We start from the raw sequence: 19,383 nt of genomic DNA on the forward strand, positions 1-19,383 counted from the left end.
GCCTTGTGAGCTGCCCTAGGCTGTGGTCCTAGCAGCTGGAAGCCACCTGGAAGTCTGGATGCTTGGCTTCAACTCCTCATGTCAGGCAAAGTGGATCACTGGCTTTGAAACACCTGCTGACCTAGTGTGTGAAGCCCAGTGCTTCCCCTTGCTCCAGGACCACTCATGGGCAACTGATGCTCTTCTCCCCTCTCTTCTGGGGCCCAGTCTTGGCTAATTACGACGGTCTTTCAGTTCCTTATCTAAGCCTTACCAGGGCAGCCAACCTACAGTACAGACAGGGGCCTACCACTTTGCACCCACGACTATGAGGGGACCTCTCTTTCCCCCGTTTACAGAGGCTCCAATGAAATTCTGCAAACTGACAAGGGTCCCCAGGGTGGAAAATGTTGCAGAGCAGCGGGCACTGGCTCTGAACTTCCTACGAGGCCACCTGCTCTGTCTGCAGGAGAGGATGCTTGTAACTTTGTTCTGTATAGGGCAAGTAGTGAGGTCAAAGATTTAGATCACGGGACCCAGACAGGCAACTGAGACCCAGGAGAGGAGCCTGCTTGTTTGAGGGTGCACGGTGAGCTGCTGGCTGAGCCCAGTGACTATAAACCCTGACACCCTCCGGAGGGAGGCTGGTCTCTCTGAGCCTTTCCTTCCCCTCATAATGGGGAGAAACAAAACTCCCTGTCCCTAGACCTCTTCCTTGCCATCTTCATAAACCTGCACCGTGCTGGTATCCTTGGGAATTTAACATTTGACTCCAGATCCCTAGGAGGGTCTAGTTACAAAACCGCTCAGGAACACAGCATGCAGGAGCAGGCAGAGTGTTCCCCTCCAAAGGGCTATAAAAATGGATACGACTGTCCCTCTGCACTGGTTACCAGCTCCTGGTGTGTCCTTTATGGGTTATAGGGTAACCAGGGAATAGGTCCGGAGAGCAAACCCGTGCAAGAGTTAATAGCACAAAAATGCAGAAATGCACACCAGACACACACACACTCCTCACCAAACAGGCAGCAAGGCTCAGCAGACAGGAGGCGTGTGGGTTAGAAATCAAAGCCAGGAGAACATGCATTCGTCAGAGACGGACGCTAACCTCTAACGAGGCACGCAGCGCATCGGTGGGCCGGGCTTATGGTGGTTTGTTTTGCTTGAAATGCAGGTGTTACCGCGTGGATGAAAGCTGACTACTTACAATTTAGAAGAGGAGGAGAGTTAAGGAGACAAAGGCCAACAGAGACTGCCAGAGACGATTAGCGTGCGGTGGATGCCGAGAGTCTGGGGCAGCGCTCTTGGTGGTGGCGAAGACGCCAGGGGTTATGTGCTGAAGGGTGTTAGTAGCGGGCTCCTTCTATGGGAGCTTCAATCCTCGGGGCCTCTGGCCTTCGGGACGGCTCCTGTCCTGGCTGATTCGATGGCTCTGCTTCCACTCTGAGGAGCAGGAGCCCCCCCACAGCTCATGCCCTTAGCCCCTCACTGCTGCATAAAAGCTCGACTCCCTCCCTGCTCAGAAGCCTCCATCCCAGAGGGAGGTGGAACCCACAGAAACCGCAGGCTTCAGGCTCCATCCTACAGAACCCGCCCCATGCCAGGTGCTGCTGGGGGAACAAGTGGGCTCAGAAGGAGGGAGCCTGGAGTCTGTGAGACAAGAGTCAGGGCTCCCCTTCTCCAATTCCAGGAGTCCGGGCCTGCACCCCCACTTCCTTCCGCACTCTCTGGGGAGTTTTCTCCCTTGGCCCTTATCTAAATGCATTCACTTTGATAAAAGCTTCAAGAAGATGGGATTCTCCTTCCTTCCCCAGGATGCCTGGCTCCCAGGACACCTTGTCCTGGTGCCCCTGACCAACGACAGAACAAGGGTGTGTGCCCACGCCCAGAGTGGCTGCCCAGAAAAGAACTCAATGACAACACATTCTCCCAGCAGTTCAGCTCAAGGTCAGGCATCACCCCCAACTCTCCCCACTATAAACCAAGGCTGTGCCCAGGGCCGGGGCAGCCCGGAGGGGTCCACAGTGCACCTCTCAGGCGAGGCTGGCAGGCAGGTGGCCCAGGCTGTGTTCAAGGCCACCTGAGAAGCACCAGGAGGCTGCTTTGGTGAGCTGAGCCACACAGCCTTTAAGAACGTTTCAGTACTCCAAGGCCTTTTATCAGTGTGATGGGGAAAAGGCTTTCTCCCCACTTTTCCCATCAGGGAGTTGGAGGAGAAAACATCAGGTTTTCTGCGGGAAACACAAAAACTGAGAACAGCTCACTCGGGCCTGAGAGAGTGTGTGCTCTTGAGAGAATCTCCCAGGCAGCAACCTGTGCATTCCTTTGGGTGGGGTGGCCACATGGCGACCTGCCTGGAGCTGGGCACAGGGAGAGAAACTCCGATGTCATCTCCAGCCAAGAGTCCATGGCACTGCCCTTAGGAAAGGAAAGGCCCCAAAGCCTTGGCCTCCCCAGTCCCGCCCGGGGTGTTACCGGGGGCTCCTTCCTCCTGCTTTAGTGGAGTCTATGCAGGGGACAGTGCAGAGCAGTGACTCACACATGGCCCTCTGGGAGGCTCTTATGATAGGGCAGTAAAAAGTGGTATGAAGAAATCCCCACGTCTGCCTCTCCAGGTCTCCCCTTTCTCCAATTTCAGACGTCCAGGCCTGCACCCCACTTCCCTTCACACTCTCTGAGGACTTTCTCCCTTGGCCCTTATCCAAATACATTCCCTGTGATAAAAGCTGCAGGAAGATGGGATTCTACCTCCTTCCCCAGTGCTTGGGGGCAGTCCCGTGTCCAGTCTTCCAGTTTTCCAGAAAATGTCCTGGACTTAAAGAGATTTGGGAGGAAATAAACTTGCAAGGAAGTGCTACTGTCACAGGCACAGAGTGGCGGAGACAGTCACAGCAGTGCCAGAAAAGGCACCGTGTGGGCGGTGGCCTCTGGGAGCCTGGGTCGCCCTGAGAAGCTGAGGAGCTGAGGCCCCCATGCTGCGAATGAGGAGTGCTTCCTGCAGGGTCCGGGGAGGCCTCCTGCGTTGGCCACAGGGTGCTAGGTGGCTCTTGGGTGGGCATCTCCCACCAGCCTGAGTGACTCAGCACAAAGTACTTCTCTTCCTCGCCACGAAGGCCCGGAGGACCCAGGAGCACCATATATACGACAGGGCAGCAACCAGCCTCTGTCCTGCCAGCCTGTGTGTGGGGACCACCTTGGGGCCACTACATCCATAGAGTTAAGATCCGACATAGCAGCCCGCATGGCTCCTTCCCCTTCTGAGGTTGTCCTGGAAATGGGCTTCCCCGGGGTAGCCCGCTCGGCATTTACGAAACTCGACACACGAACCAAACTCCACGCTCATCAGCTCCTCGGCTTTGCCCTTTGTGGGTGGGCCTGGACGGCACCCGCCACCCTGGCAGGCTTCCCCCTTCTATACGGAGAGACTCCTCCCTCTTGGGGGTTGCCTGAGACAGGGCAGAACAGACTCCCAAAATGCACATGGGAGGAAGCCATGCCCTCATCAGCCCCAGGAAGATGACTGGAGAAGGGGCCCAGAAATACAGCTTCCGCCCCCAGATGTCCCAGACACATCGGAGACCACCTGGTCCCACCAGTGACATCACGAAAGAGTTCACCTGATTAGCCCCAGGCCATGGAGAATGGGGGGGAAGAGCCCCCAGACACCAGTGCAAGGCGCTCACCTGGTGAAAGCCTTCCCAACACCGAGGGTGGAGCTCAGACCTGTTTTTCCATACTGATTGCAAGAACCGGCCCAGGCTCTCCCACTGGTCTGGGCTAGAGTGAACGCTCTCTCCTTCCCGGCAGCTGCTTCCACAAAGGGAGCCACCTGGTCACTGGCCTTGGATTATTCAGGTTTCCAAAGACGCCGTCAGTCAGGCGCAGATGATTCCGAGAATTCGGTAAAGACATGACAGGAGATGGCTTTGGAGGCCCAGACCCCCAGTTCCCAGACAAGAAGGCCAAAGAGCTGCGGATGAGACAAGGTTGCTGCCCCAGGGGAAGGGGCTCCCTGGCGGGGCTCTCTGAGGCTGGCCTGGGGATGCCTGCTCAGCTTCGTGTCTGCCTTTTATTAGCCTTGTTCTTCCTCCGGGTGACAGTTCCCAGCCTGAGAACCGGTGCTTTGTCCAGAGCCCTTCTCCATCCAGGACTGGGTCTGGCATTTGAAAAACTGTAGGGAGGCCCAGGCTGGCTCTGCCACCCCAGCTCCTCAGCTTCCTGTGGTGGGTCCTCACATGTGTCAGGGACACCACTGCATTCTGAAGAGCCAAACAGGCCTTGCGCCTTCCCCAGAAGGCGTGGGAAAGCTCCCAGAAACGTGGCTGTGGTTTTTCTCTTTCCTGCTGTACTTCCCTCCACCCCTGTCCCACCTAAGCAAAACCCCATCTCCCATACTGACTCTCCCTCCTCACTTAGGGCACCTGTGGTCAAAGGTAAGAGAGTGACAATTTAGAGGGGGGACATTGTGAGAGGCTGTGTGTGTGTGTGTGTGTACACAAAAGAGAAGGAGAGAGTGGCTTCCAGGACACATTTCTGCCCACTCCTGTCTGCTCAGCCTTACCTTGCCTCAGCAATGGCACGGAAGGGTCATCATAGCTACTGTCATAGAAATCATTACCAGCCTCCAGCTCACTGTTGACCGGGTTGCCGTTTGCAATGCTCTTTTGTTTGATTGTGAAAAAGGCTTGCATCTTCACATTGTACCTGGAAGTGAGGGAGGCAGGAGGTCAGGGCAGTGGAGAGGATTCCCACGGACTGGGCAGTGGGGGATCACACCCCATCCCTGTGCGCAGTCAGCACAGTGCAGGAGCGGTGGGTGGCAGGGGAGGTGTGGAGCCTCGGCTTTTCCACTGGGCTGACAGTTTCCTGACAGGGACCTGGGAACACTGTGTTGTCTGGGGGCACCTGCTCCTATTGAGCTGGTGGTGGGCTTCCCGGGGGCATGAGAAACCTTTCAGCCAAGAAGATGACTGAGGCTTACTTAATGGAGCCTGTCCTAATAAAGGAAGCTCGACCTCGCCTCTGAGCAGGCTCGCAGGGGGCATTACCAGACCTGTCCTCTCTCCCCCAGCAGCAGATCTTGCTCCCGGGATGCTCACGGGCACCCCCTGCACCACTCACAGCCAGCACTGCCATCACCCCTGAGGGAAGAGTCTCTCCATCTCAAAGAACCTCAGGCGGGCTCCTCACTGAAAGGCACTCAGATTGGAGATCATTTAAGGATAATGCTCTTGCAGTCTGACAGTTTATCACCCATTTTTATAAAACGTTATAAATGTTTTATATAAATGTGGGATTTATATCCTCATAAAAAAACGAGTGTTGTCTTTCTTTTTAATTACATATCCAGGTATGAGGAGGAAGATAAACCTGAACGTGGCTCAGCTCATGAGTAGGGGTGTGTGCATGTGTGTGTGTGTGTGTGTGTGGTGGGAAAAAAATATATGTCATAAAATTGACCATTCTAACTACTTTCCCTTTTTAAGTGCACAATACAGTGGCATTAATTACATTTGCATTGTTCTACAACCATCAGCACGGTTCCCAAAACATTTGTATCATCCCAAACAACAACACTGTTCCCACTAATCATTAATTCCTCCTTCTTTGCTCCCCAGCCACCTGCACTGACCTCTGATCCACCTCTATGAATGTGGCTCTTCTAGACCCTTCACGTAAGTGCAATCAGACAATGTTTGTCTTTTTGTGACTGGCTTCTTCCACTGAGCAAAATGTTTTCCAGGTTCATCCATGTTGTAGCCTGTCAGAACGTATTCCTTTTTCTGGCTGCATAGTATTCCTCATGGGTAGTTTTGAGATGGTTCTGACCTGGGTAGCTTCTGGAGGGGCTCAAGTTTGCATAGCCTGAGTTTCCATCCTCAGTACTATCAGTGGCTGCAGTTGTGCAAAGCACTGGCCCAGAGAAGTGGCATTTTATGAAGCCTGGGGCAGAAATTAATCTGCCTGGCTTTTTGAAAAGAGTGGTATTAAATTATCAGGTTTCTAGAGATAGCACAAGTGAGTGGTTACCCTGGGGCATGGAGAAGCTGCCCAGAGCAGGGCGGGAAGGAGGTCCTTGCATGCTACTTGTTTGGGGAGCAGCCCTGTGGTCCACACATCAACCACCTGCGTGACTCCCCTGGCCTCAGTGTGGACGGCACCCCTGGAACAGCATCTAACACCCCTCCCCTACTCCAGCTGTCCCCCAGCAGGGCATTTTCCAGAGAGCTGGGGCTGGCCTAAAAGGATGAAGATCTAACAGATGTTTTTCTCCCTGCTGTCACAAAAAGCTAAAGCAAGCAGCGGGGCAAGGTGTCAGCAGCCCCGGGGAGGAGAAAGGGCACTTACTTCATGATCAGAATATAAAACACATACAAGATGATGAGCACCAGGCCTTCCCACCTCAAAGAGAGAAAGGAGATTGCGGTTAGAGCTCAGGGCCTGGGGCAGGTGAAGGCTGGGACTGAGGGGTCCAGGAGTGGAGGAGGGCAGGATGTCTGTACCTCCCCCGCCCCTAGTGCCGGGCCCAGAACCCGGGCATGTGGGAGAGATCCCCCAGCCTGTGGCTGTCTTGCCACCAGCAGCCCTTTTGATGATCAAGCAAAAGCTGAGAGGTCTCTTCTCAACTATAGAGGTCTGCAGGACAGAGGTGGGATTCCCCCAGCTTCCTAGAAAAAGGAGGGACTAGGGCCACCATGTCCCAGGATTCATGAAGGCTAGTGGCCTGAAGTCACGCAAACTCGACCCTGAGAGACCCTGTGGTCACCCAAGATTCTGGGCAGGAGCCAGAGAAGCTGTGGGTGTGGGTGGAAAGGGGCCCAAGTCCTGGAAGTAGGGCCTGAGAGCTGACTGAATATGCAGCAGGTGGCACAGGAGCCTCCCGGGCCTTATGCTGGGCATGGAAGGGTTGGGGTCTTCCTGGGATGCACCATTACTACCCTCTGGTGCACCCCACCTAATCCCATTAGCAGTGGGGATTTTCGTAGCTCTGATCACAAGCCCCTGGTGGAGCACACAAGCTTTAGCTTGTTCATCCACTTGACATGTATAAACCAAAGCCCATTATGTGCCCAGCATGGGCTACAGTTGTTTTGGGAGCTCTTCCTTTGCTGACCTCCAGATCATGGAACCACTGCCATCCCAACCCTGTCTACAGATGACAAAAATGAGACCCAGGAGTTCAGAGGCTTTCCTGGGGCCAGACAGCAGGTTGGGGGCCAGGATAGGACCAGAACCAGGTTTCTGGGGGCCCATAGCACACAACTGCTCAGGGCAGGTAGCTGATGTCCTTGGCCTGATTGTCTGACTCTATTTCCATAAATAATCATACAGGATGCAGCCTGTAATCCAGACACTTTGGGAGGCCAAGGCAGGTGGATCACTTGAGCCCAGGAGTTCAAGACCACCCTGGCCAACATGGTGAAACCCCATCTCTACAAAAAATTAAAAAATTAGCCAGGTGTGGTGGCATGCACCTATAGTCCCAGCCACTTGGGAGGCTGAGGCACATGAATCACTTGAATCCAGGAGGCAGAGGTTGCAGTGAGCCAAGATGGCACCACTGCACTCTAGCCTGGGCGACAGAGTAAGACTGGGTCTCGGGGAAAAAAAAAAAAAAAATCATACAGGATGCATGCAGATTCTGAATTGTTGGCAATCAAAAGAAAATGTTTATGAGTTATGAATGTCAGATGCATTCCCATGCTATCAAATAGAATGGAAACATCAACCCGTTCCTCAGAAGTTTGTGATTTATGTATCTGTTTTGGTGGACGGGGTCTCACTATGTTGCTCAGTCTGGTCTCAAACTCCTGGGTTCAAGCCATCCTCCCACCTCAGCCTCCTTAGTAGCTGAAATTACAGGTGTGAGCCACCATGCTGGGTTATGTATCTTAATTAAGAAATTAATTCCTACCTCAGTGTCTTAAAGATAAGTCTCTATATTTTCTTTTGACATTTTCTAAAAAGCCTCATTTTTACAGTAATATCTTCAAATTACCTGGAGTTTACCTTTGTATAAGGTGTGAGGTAGGGATCTGATGTTGTATTGTTCTGTGTGGATTCCCAGTTGTCCCTGAAGCATTCAAAACTCTATTCCTAACTCACTGCCTTATATCATGACATCTCTGCAATGTCCCCCATTCCAGAAATAGGCCCATTAATGCATTCCATATTGGCCTACGCTTCTCCCTTTGCAAAATACCATACTGTTTTCAGAATTTTAACTTTATAACACATCGTGACACCTAGCAGGACAGGACTATTAAGGGAAACAATTTTTCGCACTTTGACAGGATAAAGAAAGGCATGATTGCTTAGAATGATATCCTTTTTTACTTTCACAAGTTAATAAGCTTAAGTTTATGAAAATAATGTTTAAAAAGATTCAGGGAACCCAACAAACAAGGATACTGGAAACTACAACAAAAAAGAACAATGAAAAATACACTTGAAAAACTTACCACACAATTTGTTCATCATATATGAACTGTAAGGCAAAAGAAACAGAGTTGAGGTGGGTTGGACATATTTATTTCCAAACAAGAACAAGCACAGACTCCCAGGCACCCAGAGCCAACGTATACTGGCCTTGTTATATGTGTTATGGATCCATTTCTAGGCTGCTCACCTACAGGCCTTTCCTTAGTGTAGCCTAGGCCAGCAGTGCACTGTATTACATAGCCCCAGCTTAGCATGGCCACCCTCAGAGATATGTCCTGTGCTTTATAACAGTCCAAATAGCTGCTGGGGGCTAACCTGGCAGAAGCCTCCCCTCATTCATGGAACAGAATTGATATCATCAAGAAATCTCAAAGACTGAAAGATAGCTAAGTGTGTGTGCATGGTGCTTGTGTGTGTGTGTATGGGGTGTGCGTGTGTATATATGGTGTGCAAGTGTGTGTTGGAGGGTGTATCTTTTTTTGGTTTTGAGACATAGTCTCACTCTGTCACCCAGGCTGAAGTGCAGTGGCGTGATTTTGGCTCACTGCAACCTCCGTCTCCCAGGTTCAAGCAATTCTCCTGCCTCAGGCTCCCAAGTAGCTGGAATTACAGGCATGCACCACCAAACTCGGCTAATTTTTGTACTTTTAGTAGAGACAAGGTTTTATCATGTTGGCCAGACCGGTCTCAAATTCTTGACCTCAAGTGATCAGCCCACCTCCGCCTTCCAAAGTGCTGGGATTATAGGCATGAGCCACCGCACCCAGCCTTCACTTCATTTTTGTAAATCAAAGAATTTTTACATCATTTTAGTGAATCCTTAATTTTCTAGTAAGGTAACTGTCATGCAAATTAAGGAATGATTATACTTTGCTCTGTTTGGAATTTTATCAGGAGTCGTTCATTATTATGGAAAATCATATCATTAACATTGGCACCACCCACGGGGTTGAGGTGCCAGCCCAACACTTGGGCATCAGTCTGCATTTGTACTAGATAGTCTCAGAGATTGTTTTTGTGTAGGAGGGAACCAATCCCTTCATTGGCTCTCCTTGCTTCTTCGTGCGAAACCATTTACATACTGAAAGATGTATTCTTTTATTATAAATTACATTTATTTCTCCTTTATATTATGGTTATGGCATATGTTGACCTTTTTGAAATTGTGTATCTGTAGATTGTTTCATCTGTAGAATCATCTCAGACATCTACTTTTTGGAGGGTATGGTAGGCAGCCTGTAGGAGGGGTCCCCATGCTCCCACTGCCTGACATTCATGCTTCCCTAGCATGTGGGCTGCATGGGACTTGCTTCTGGTGACTTGGTGCACCTGGTGACTTGCTTCTAACAAACAGAATACAGCACATGTGGCAGGTATCACTCCTGAAAGCAGGTTAGGAAAAGGCTGTGGCTTCCATCTTGGTGCCTCTGGCCCTCGCTCTGAGGGAAACCCGCCACCCAGCTGAGAGCCGCCCTGTGGAACAGCCAGCAGCCCAAGGCCTGCCCACAGCCACATGAGTGACCCTGCAAGAGCAGCCCCGCCCACCAAGCTCTGTGATGATGCTACCCTGGCTAATGCCTTAACTGCAGCCTGGCAGAGGACCTGGCCTAGGGGACCCAGCTATACTATTTCTGACTGGTTTCTCAGCAGTTTAAGACAAAGATTTATTATCTCCCAAAGTGGGAGATAATAAATCTTTGTCTTAAACTGCTGAGTTTTGGGGAAATTTGTTATGTAGCAACAGGGCACTAATACAGGGGACATGACTGTCTATATAAAGTTGACTCTAGGTTTGGTTGAGAGCTGTCACTCAGAGGCACATTCTACCCCTGAAGTTTGAGCGTGCCCTGTGTACGTGCCCCTTTCCTCCACTTCAAAATTCTTTTGTTTTAAAATGCTCCCCTCTGGATGACATGCTCCTCGGCTATATCTGGCTGTGTCATCCACCTCACTATCAAGTGCCATGATGTCACCCCAGCCCTTGGGGCCCACGTGGGACACTCCACATCACTCCAACAGGTCCAGGGCCCCCTTGTGAGCTCCTCTCCTCTTCTTCCTCTCCTCCTGGCTCCTTTCTTGCTCCCAGCTGCTCCCTCTGCCTGCCCTGAGCTGGCCTGCTCCCTCTCCCACCCTGTGGGCAGCAGAGCCAGAAACTCTGCATTTTAAAACCAAGCCCACCAAAAAGTAACCAGGGCCTACGGGGGAGCAAAAGGGTCCCAGATGAGCAAAGTGCCCCAGCTGAACCGCACGGGCTGTGGGACGCCTGCTTCTGAGGCCTTTGTGTCTTCAAGATGGCCCCTGGATTTGCTCCACAACCAAGGTGCGGGGTCTGAGGTTTTGGGGAAAGGGAGGCACAGTGCTGGGGGTGGCACAGTGCTGGAGGTGGGGGGCTGGTCATCGTGACCACAGTGAGTGGCTGGCACACCCCACTACGGGGTGCTGTGAGACCTCTCTGGTCACAGTGCCAAGGCAGAGATGGGCAGGGGTCCTGTGCTTTCGCAGGGTCCTGGCCAACCTGACCTTGGGGGTGGAGGGGCGACTCACCACGATGAGCACGATGACAGAGATGGTGTAGTACACGGAGTCTCGGCACACGGCCCACCACGTCAGACGGACCACCTGCCGGCAGAGCCCCGTTGGCTGCTATGAGCAGGGGGATGAGGAGGGGGCGCAGCTGCCCAGGCCTCCTCCCCTCCGCAGTGCAGGGCACACCCACAGGGCTCCTCCTCCTAACTCCAGCCCACACTTGTTCTTTGTTATATTTGGGGAACAGAATGAAACCAAGCAATGTTCTCAAGCTATGGCAAAGCAGCCCCCTATTCCTCTGAGGTCAGAACAGTGCATGTTTCACAGCAGAGGCCAGAGGCTCTCGCTCTCCACCCGATCCTGGCAGCTTCAGGCACAGTCAGCTGCCCACTTCCATCTCCCTCCGCAAAGCAGGGCCTCACTCACGACCCGCCTTTCTGAGGTCAAATCTAACATTCCCCTGGCACTCTGAGGATATCTAATGGAGTATCAGCGACAATCCAGCTTCATGCTCCCTGTTGGGGAGGCCAAAACCAGGCCCCAAATGTATCCAGAATCCAGCTCAGCTGTCCTGTGGGTGTCCCCACTGCTACCCCAACCTCTTGTCATAGAGGCTCTTCCCTCACACTTCAGGGCATGCATCTGCCAGGCCCGGAGAGAAACCACTGACCTGGCCAGCAAACAGTCCACATACTCCAATTATGCACAGGATGTTGAACACAGCGGAGCCCACGATGGTGCCCACCCCGACGTCCCCGTGGGTGATGAACACCCCTGGAAAGGAAACACACAGACCCTGGGCATCAGACATGCACCCCAGCCTGCCCCTTCCTCAGTGTCCCCTTTCACAGGAAAGTGGGTTGTTTTACTATCAAACAGAGCATCTGTGAGGCAGAAAAGAATGGCAGAAGCAGTGGCAGAACCAGGGAGGTGGAAATGCTGCCAAGGACCAGCTACTCCAATCTTCCTTTTCCTCTGAGCAGCTTTATTCAGATATAATTTGCCTGCTATAAAATTTACCCATTTAAATATACAATTCAGTGGTTTTAGTATATTCACAGAATCGTGCAACCAAAACTACAATCTAATTTTAGAATATTTTTATCACCTTAAAAAGAACATTTTTATCACCCCTCAGCACCCTACTCCACCGCATGCCCCAAGAAACCACCAGTCTACTTACTATCTCTCCAGTTCTCCCATTTTACAGATGAGAAAAGTGAGGCTCAGAGCTGACAAATGCCCCCACTGCTCTGGGCACCAAACGGACTCTCTAGATCCTGTGTCTCAGGCTAGAGGGGATTTCTTACCAATAACAGAGGCAAACAGCTCTGGCGTTGAGCTTCCTGCAGCCATGAAGGTGGCTCCAGCCACATCTTCACTCAGATGGAGTCTCTGAAACAGAAGTGACCACAGACCCTCAGGGTGTGACATGGGGGCCCTGGACATCACTGGACGCTCCACAGCCAAGGAGCATGCAGGAGAGCAGTGCTGTGGCCAGAGCCAAACTCCTCTGCCCGCAGCCTCTCACCCCGGGGACATGCTGTCTGCCTTCTGCCATCTGCCCTCCACCCTCCACCAGGCATTCCACTCAGATCCCCTTTCCCCCTCCCCTACCTATCTCCTTTCTGTTTGTCCTCCAAGCCCCTGACCAAATAATGTCTCCCTGATGAAGTCTTCCTATGCATCCATTCAGAGCTAGCCATTTCCCTCAGATACATGATGTGTTTTATCTGCTGTTACTGAAACGTGAATTTCACATGAGGGTTTGTGGTTCACAAGCTTTGCCTTCCCTCACTGGATGATGAGGGCAGCAGCTGGTCTTCCCCGTCTTTGCATCCCTGGTGCCTAGTACAGGGTCTGGGACACAGTGGTGCTCCACAGGCGCATACCAGTCTAGTGACCATCCCCTCCCATGCCAGTTTTGGGTACTGCGGGCCTCAGTGAGAATGTCAGCATTGTGGATCTGGAGGCCTCTGGCCCGCAGCTGGGCCTTGCATTCTGGAAGGCCTTCTCCACGGCAGGCCTGACATCCGGTGGCTCACAAAGACCCAGAGGTACTGGTTTCAGGGTTAAGCTGGCACGGGACAGGGTGGGAACTCATAGTCGAGGCCTGTTCTGCCTGTCCAGGCCATATCTGGCCACAGAGCCCATCCTCTGATCTAAAGTGCAGTGCTAGAGGTTTTGGATGTTTGGAGAAACCAGGAGACTGAGAGTCTGCCTGAAAACCAATCTGCAGGCACCCACTCTGTGGTTCTCAGAAGGCCCCTCAGGGCAGGACTCACCTCCACCCGCCCCACCTCACAAAGTATCCCTGAGCAGCCCTGGGCTCTGGGGCCACCGAGGAACCCACTGATGAGCTAGCCTTGGAGGAGTCCTCAGAAGGGTCAGCACTCTGGGCTTGACAGAGTCTGGGGTGGGGGCACAGCACTGTCTCCAGGGCAGAAGCCGGCCACCTTAACCCTGCCAAAAATCAGAGTTCCACAGAAGAGGCTCTGCTCCCAAAGGATCTCCAAAACTTTCAGCAGAACCCAAACATGCTGCCTCCTGTCCTCCCTCCTCCCTGCCTTTGCCTGGGCCATTCCTTCCACCTGGAATGCCCTTCCCTTCCCTCTCTGCTTGCTAAACTCCTTCCCACTTCTGAAACCTGGACCCAATGCCACCTCCTCCACAAAGCCTTCCCAGATTTCTCCCCCAAGAGAGATGCTCCCCCTCTCCCTTTGGCTCCCCTGTCCTTTAATATCTCTCACTGAGCCCTTGACATCGGTCTTACCTGCATGGCTAAGACCACCACCCTTGCTCACCTCCATCCTTAGGGATACAGGTAACCCTATGGGGCACATGGCATCTTCACTGTATGTGGCCCTACACTGTAGTCACCCACCTTTCACCATCCACAGGCTCCCATCAACCCCACTGCTATGGCCTCCCCAAGCTCTCAGCCTAGTGGTGGGTCCTAGGTGTGTATTCAGTAAGGATCAGCTGTCTGCATCCTTCCCAAGGGCCCCCTCTGGAAGGCAGAAGCAGCAACACTTTTAATAACTGCCGTCGCTGCAGCGCACACTCCACAGGGGCCCTAGGTGGACCCTCCTGCACAGTCATCCCAGTGGGCATTTCCCGACTCTGCTCCTCACCCTCCTCCCCTGGCTCCGTTCCCTCACTGACAAGCTTCTGGATGGAGGCGAGCGCAAGGCTCCATCTGAGGGGGTGTGGGGTAAGGGGAGGCCTTTGCACGCTTGCCAGGTCACTGCTTAGCAGGCCCAGGTCCAAAGCAGCCAGTCCCAACTCTGCAAGGACACTGAGCTCCCCAAGCTGGGCCCAGAAGGGGGAAAGTCACAGGAAAGCACCTGCCCCAAACAACCTGCCTTCCCAGCTGCAAATATCACCATGAAGACATGGCCTCAAACACACGGGAGATTTCACAGGGATGAAGGCTGGCAAAGCCCTGGGCACTGTGCACACAGGAGGTGCTGCAAACGGAAGTCGATTTCCTTCCTTGACTAGAAGCCAAGAGTAAGGTGGAGCAAAGAGATACACTGGGATCTTGTATGTGAGGAGAAATAAGGAAAGAAAGTAAAAACAAACAAAATAATTGTGGGGAGAAAACACCAGCGTGCAAAGGTGAGGACGGAAGGGAAATCCCTGCCACTGCAGCTTGGCATCCCCCTGGCGGGGTGGGGGTGGGCCCACCTGTCACCTGCCAATTGCAGCTGGTGACAGGCAATGCTCCACCGCAGCTGGCAGGCCTGCCTGTGCTTTGTACTTAGCCAGGTTGGACACACATGCCAACAGCCTGCTGTGGACCCAGTGGTTCTGGGTAGTGATCTCACACCGGGAGCGTTTTCTTCTGCCAAGTTCTGGGAGAGGCTGCCATCCACCAAGGCTAATTTGACGGTTTCTGGTGAGGCTTCACCATGGGGCAGACACTAAGTGCTTGGTGTGACAGCCTTTACCACCAGCATGCTCCCCACACCAGCCCTGGCCTTCTCGGCCTGGCATTTATGTACCACATGTCTCCAAGGCTTCACCAAGGTGTCCCAAGTCCCTTCCACGTACCTCACAGATCTTCTCTAGAGATGGAACGAAGAAGTCATCGCACACTATGGCCAAGGCATAGAACATATACAGAGCCTGCAAAGGAGAGAGGAGACAGGCAGGGTCGGTGAGGGCCCCTGCCACAGCTGCAGAGGGCCCACCGCACCCCAAACCAGGCTGCCAGGGCAGAGGCCAGGCAGACAGGGCGAGACACACAGGAAGACTCCAGCACCACAGATTTCGTTCCCTCAATCCCCTTACTGGCAAATGGGGAAACTGAGACCCAGAGAGGCAATAACATGCTGAGCAGTAGAGGGGACGAAAACTCAGGCCACTGGGGCTTCCTCCTCTTGTGATCTAATAAGAAAGTGATATTTGCTCTCTGCCCTCCACAATTCCTGAAACCCGTGGAATCTTGGGCATAATAGGAATGTCTTCTGCATGATAATGAGGTGACTGGTGACTGGGGGCGTCTAGGTAGCTTCAGGATGGGGGCAGGTCACCAGAAAGACCAAGGCAGTATGAGCGGGTTGAGACTTTAAGCCCCAGTCCCCAACCTCCAGGGAGGAGAGAGAGGCTGGAGGTTGAATTGATCACCAGTGGCCAATGACGTAATCAGTCACGTCTATGTAATGAAGCTCCACAGAAACCCAAAAAGACAGGGCTTAAGGAGTTTCCCTGATAGCTGAACACAGGGAGGCTCCTGGAGGGTCGTACGCTTAGGGAGGGTGTGGAAGCGCTGCACCCCTTCCCCAGTACCTCGCCCTATGCATCCCTTCATCCATATCCTTTTTTGTTTGAGACGGGGTCTCTACCACCCAGGCTGGAGTGCAGCAGTGCCATCTTGGCTCACTGAGGCCTCTACCTCGTGGGCTCATCATCCTCCCACCTCAGCCTTCCAAGTAGCTGGGACTACAGGTGCACACCACCACGGCCAGCTAATTCTGTTTATTTATTTATTTTTGTAGATATGGGGGTCTCACTATGTTTTCCAGGCTGGTTTTGACCTCCTGGACTCAAGTGCTCCTCTGACCTCAGCCTCCCAAAGTGCTGGGATTACAGGAGTGAGCCAAGGCACCCGGCCCTGTATCCTTGGTAATATCCTGTATAATAAATTGGTAAATGGAAGTCAAAGTGTTTCCCTGAATTCTGTGAGCCGCTCTAGCAAATTAATTGAGCGCAAGGAGGGGGTCATGGGAACCCTGATTTAGCAGGTTGTTCAGAAGCACAGGTAAAACAACTTGAGGGCTGCATCTGCCGTCTAAAGAAGAAGCAGTCTTGTGGGACTGAGCCCTTGGTGGGTGGGAGCTGCCACTGTCTCTAGGTACAGTGTCAGAACTGAATTGAGTTAGAGGACACGCAACTGGCATCTGCTGAATTCTTGGCATGTGGGGAAAAAACCCACACGCATTTTGTTGTGTGTTTGTTGAAGCAGAATGTGGTGAGCAAGTTTGAGAGCAGGAAAAACACTTTTTTTTTTCTACTCTCTCAAGCATCTCTTCTTAAAGCAGTAGCTCTCTCTCCTAGCACCAGAGTCTGCCCTCAACAGGCAAGATCTAACCCTAATGGCCAAAAAGGAAAGCACTCAGAACTGCCATTTTAAGAATTTAAAATAATAATAACAATCCTGATTTGCTCCCTTTATTTTTAGGGAAGACACTAAAGTGACTGCCTATCCACTGCCAAAACAAATGGCAACTTGAGATCCAGCATTTCCTGGGATGCTACTTAATAATGTTGGCACCGTTAAAACACACAGGCCATTGACACTTGGAGGTTCATGGAGCAAAGAACCCAGATTCTAAGGCTGGTTCTGGAACTGACTTGCCAAGTGACTTTGGATAAGAAACATTTCTAGGTTTTGGTTTCAGCATCTGTCTCATGATGAAGTAAGCACAGATCAGCAGTTTTAAAATGGTTTTATATCTGGAGTCTCTCTCTGGCCCATCCCTCTGCTCAGCAGCCAGCACGGCTTCACTGAGCTCATCCCGTGTGCCAGGAACTACCAAGGGGATCAGAGATACAGTGGTGAGGAAGCCAGGAAAATCCTCTCCTATGACTTACCTTAGTGGGGAACAAAGAAGCAAACTGGCCAGTAAAATATCTCCCAGGAAATAGCAGTGCAAACGCCCTGAGGTAGGAGTGTGTTTGACAGCGTTTGAAGAACAACAGGGAGAACAGAGAGAGTGGAAAATGGAGATTGTGAGGTTGGAGGGAGAGGCAAGGACCAGGACCCATGGAGAAGAGATAGGTTTTGCTCTCAGCACTGGGGAAAGCCATTTCTTTCTTCTGCTGGGCAGATTCATCTGGCAACACAGTACCCTGTAAAGTACTGGTTGCTTGTTTATGCTCATGCCCACGGGACTGACTGGGAGCTGCAACTGGTGCTACTGTCCAGTATAAGGAGAGAGTATCACTGGCCCAGAAAGAGAAAACTTCGAAATTCACAGTATAGTTTCTTTATATTTCCAGAACAGTGATACTGAATATGTCTCACTTTTGCAACATCGTAACACTGAAAAATAGTAAGTGGAACCATCCTAACTCGGGCACTGTCTACATAGTGATGTGAAGGTACTAAAATTTACGGGTCGTCATGGGAATCAGGACAGCAAGCATTTGTAGGAGTTATCATGTGCCACGCAACGCTGATGCCCTTGACCCATATTCACTCATAGTCACACTCTGTAATAGGTACCATCATCCCTGTTTTACAAAAGCAGAAAACGGGGTACAGGAAAGACTTCCATTCCTGTGTTGGCTCTGGGGCCACTAGCTGTGTGACACTGGGTAAGTCACCTAACACATTTAAGACACCATTTCTTTGTGAGTGAAACGTGTCCAGTCTCCACTCTCCTCACTGGGTTGTTACAAGAATAAAAGATCTCAGACACGCCATGGCTCTGCCCCACTGTGCAGAGAGGCTGTTACAAGAACAAAAGATCTCAGACATGCCACGGCTCTGCCCTGCTGTGCAGAGAGCCTTCACGTGCTAGAAGTTTGGTGACCACTCTGGGAGGACCACTTACACCAAGGATGTGCAGCAGGACGGCTCCGTGCTGTCGCTCCTTATTGGAGAACAGGTCTGCGGGGAACTCGTGAATTGCTGGAAGACAGGAAGAGACGGCAGTGTTAGTTATCTGTGGGCCTCCTGACAAACCTCCCTTGACATCTGGGAGTTCATTAAGGAACTGCAGAGCCCGTCTGGCTTTGGACTGATCAGCAAGAAGGTCAACCATTTCTCAGTCCAGGGGCAGACCAGTGCTCTCAGGAAATAGTTGCTGGATACTGGATTATGCAAAGATATTCCAGCCCCTTAGAGTTGATCATGTTTTAGATATGTCTTGCATTTTAAGAAACAGTATGAAACACTTCACACATATACGATGGATAGAACCCAGAACAGATAGTAGTTAAGTGTTGACAAGGATATGGGGGTACTGGAATCTCAAACACTGCTCATGGAAATGTAAAATGGTACAGCCCTGGGAGGCAGTCTGGCAGTTCCTCAAAAGATTAAGCATAGACCATATGACCCAGCAATTCCACTCGCAAGTATAGACCCAAGAGAAATGCAAGCATATGTCCACACTAAAACTTACACATCAATGTTCATAGCCATATTGCTGATGATAGCCAAGATGTAGAAAAAATCCAAATCAAATGCTTGGGGTTTGAGCATCATTCCTGCACCCCCAGGAAGCTCTGACAACTCATCTGCTCAGTAACAGAGAAATAATCCCTTCTCACCTACCACTGCCACATTCAAAATCATCAGTGGATAAGCACGCTCATGAATGGACGTATACATGAATGAATACCATTGTCACAGATCCTGTTTAGGGCACTCCCAGATCTCCACCCACTCTCATCACACTAGCTTCACTGGAAGCTTCTGGAAGGCAGGGATCCACACTTCCCTGGTCACCATTGCACCCTCAGTACCTAGGCCAGGCCTGGTACACAGTAAGTTCTCAATCAACCTTAGCAAGTGTCTGAATAAACAAAGGTTAAAATATTAACAAAATAACAATATGTATCATCTCATCTTATTAGAATACTTTTATTACCCTTGTAAACCCCTTAAACACCTGGAATGACGCGTGGTTCATTGTGGGTGCTCAATAAATGCTTGTTAAATAAACTTCCAGGACAGAAATCCCTTCTCTGCAAATATAATTAGGCCCTAAGCTCTGAAAATGATGCTTTCTCCTTTATGTGGAAACTTTTCTGATTTTTAAGATCTGATTCTCCCAGCAAGCCACAGAAAACATCAGCTCCCCAGACACCCAGAAAATGTTCCCACTTTGAAACAAGCAGCATTTAATGAAAAATAGATTCTTTCACTTCCCTCACATCTCTCTCTTTTTCCGTAATCAAACTTCTTTAATAGAGCTGCTG

The 19,383-nt window shown here is 51.4% G+C and overlaps 1 protein-coding gene across 3 annotated transcripts in view; it reads right to left on the minus strand.

Annotated features, from left to right (window-relative positions):
* SLC24A4 (solute carrier family 24 (sodium/potassium/calcium exchanger), member 4) overlaps nucleotides 1–19,383 on the minus strand; it is a 174,057-nt gene that overhangs the window by 42,031 nt on the left and 112,643 nt on the right. For 2 of the 3 annotated variants that reach the window (XM_011949392.1, XM_011949390.1), the window contains exons 3-10: nucleotides 18,012–18,088; nucleotides 15,004–15,078; nucleotides 12,258–12,342; nucleotides 11,618–11,721; nucleotides 10,966–11,040; nucleotides 8,442–8,467; nucleotides 6,328–6,381; nucleotides 4,541–4,683 (exon numbers count right to left, since the gene is read on the minus strand). In XM_011949392.1, coding sequence (XP_011804782.1) covers nucleotides 4,541–4,683; nucleotides 6,328–6,381; nucleotides 8,442–8,467; nucleotides 10,966–11,040; nucleotides 11,618–11,721; nucleotides 12,258–12,342; nucleotides 15,004–15,078; nucleotides 18,012–18,088 — 639 coding nt within the window. The remainder of the gene's footprint in view (nucleotides 1–4,540; nucleotides 4,684–6,327; nucleotides 6,382–8,441; nucleotides 8,468–10,965; nucleotides 11,041–11,617; nucleotides 11,722–12,257; nucleotides 12,343–15,003; nucleotides 15,079–18,011; nucleotides 18,089–19,383) is intronic. The other variant, XM_011949391.1, reaches the window with a different exon arrangement.

This window comes from Colobus angolensis, unplaced genomic scaffold (genome assembly GCF_000951035.1).
Source record: "Colobus angolensis palliatus isolate OR3802 unplaced genomic scaffold, Cang.pa_1.0 Scaffold3, whole genome shotgun sequence".
In the NCBI taxonomy this organism is placed as follows: domain Eukaryota; kingdom Metazoa; phylum Chordata; class Mammalia; order Primates; family Cercopithecidae; genus Colobus; species Colobus angolensis.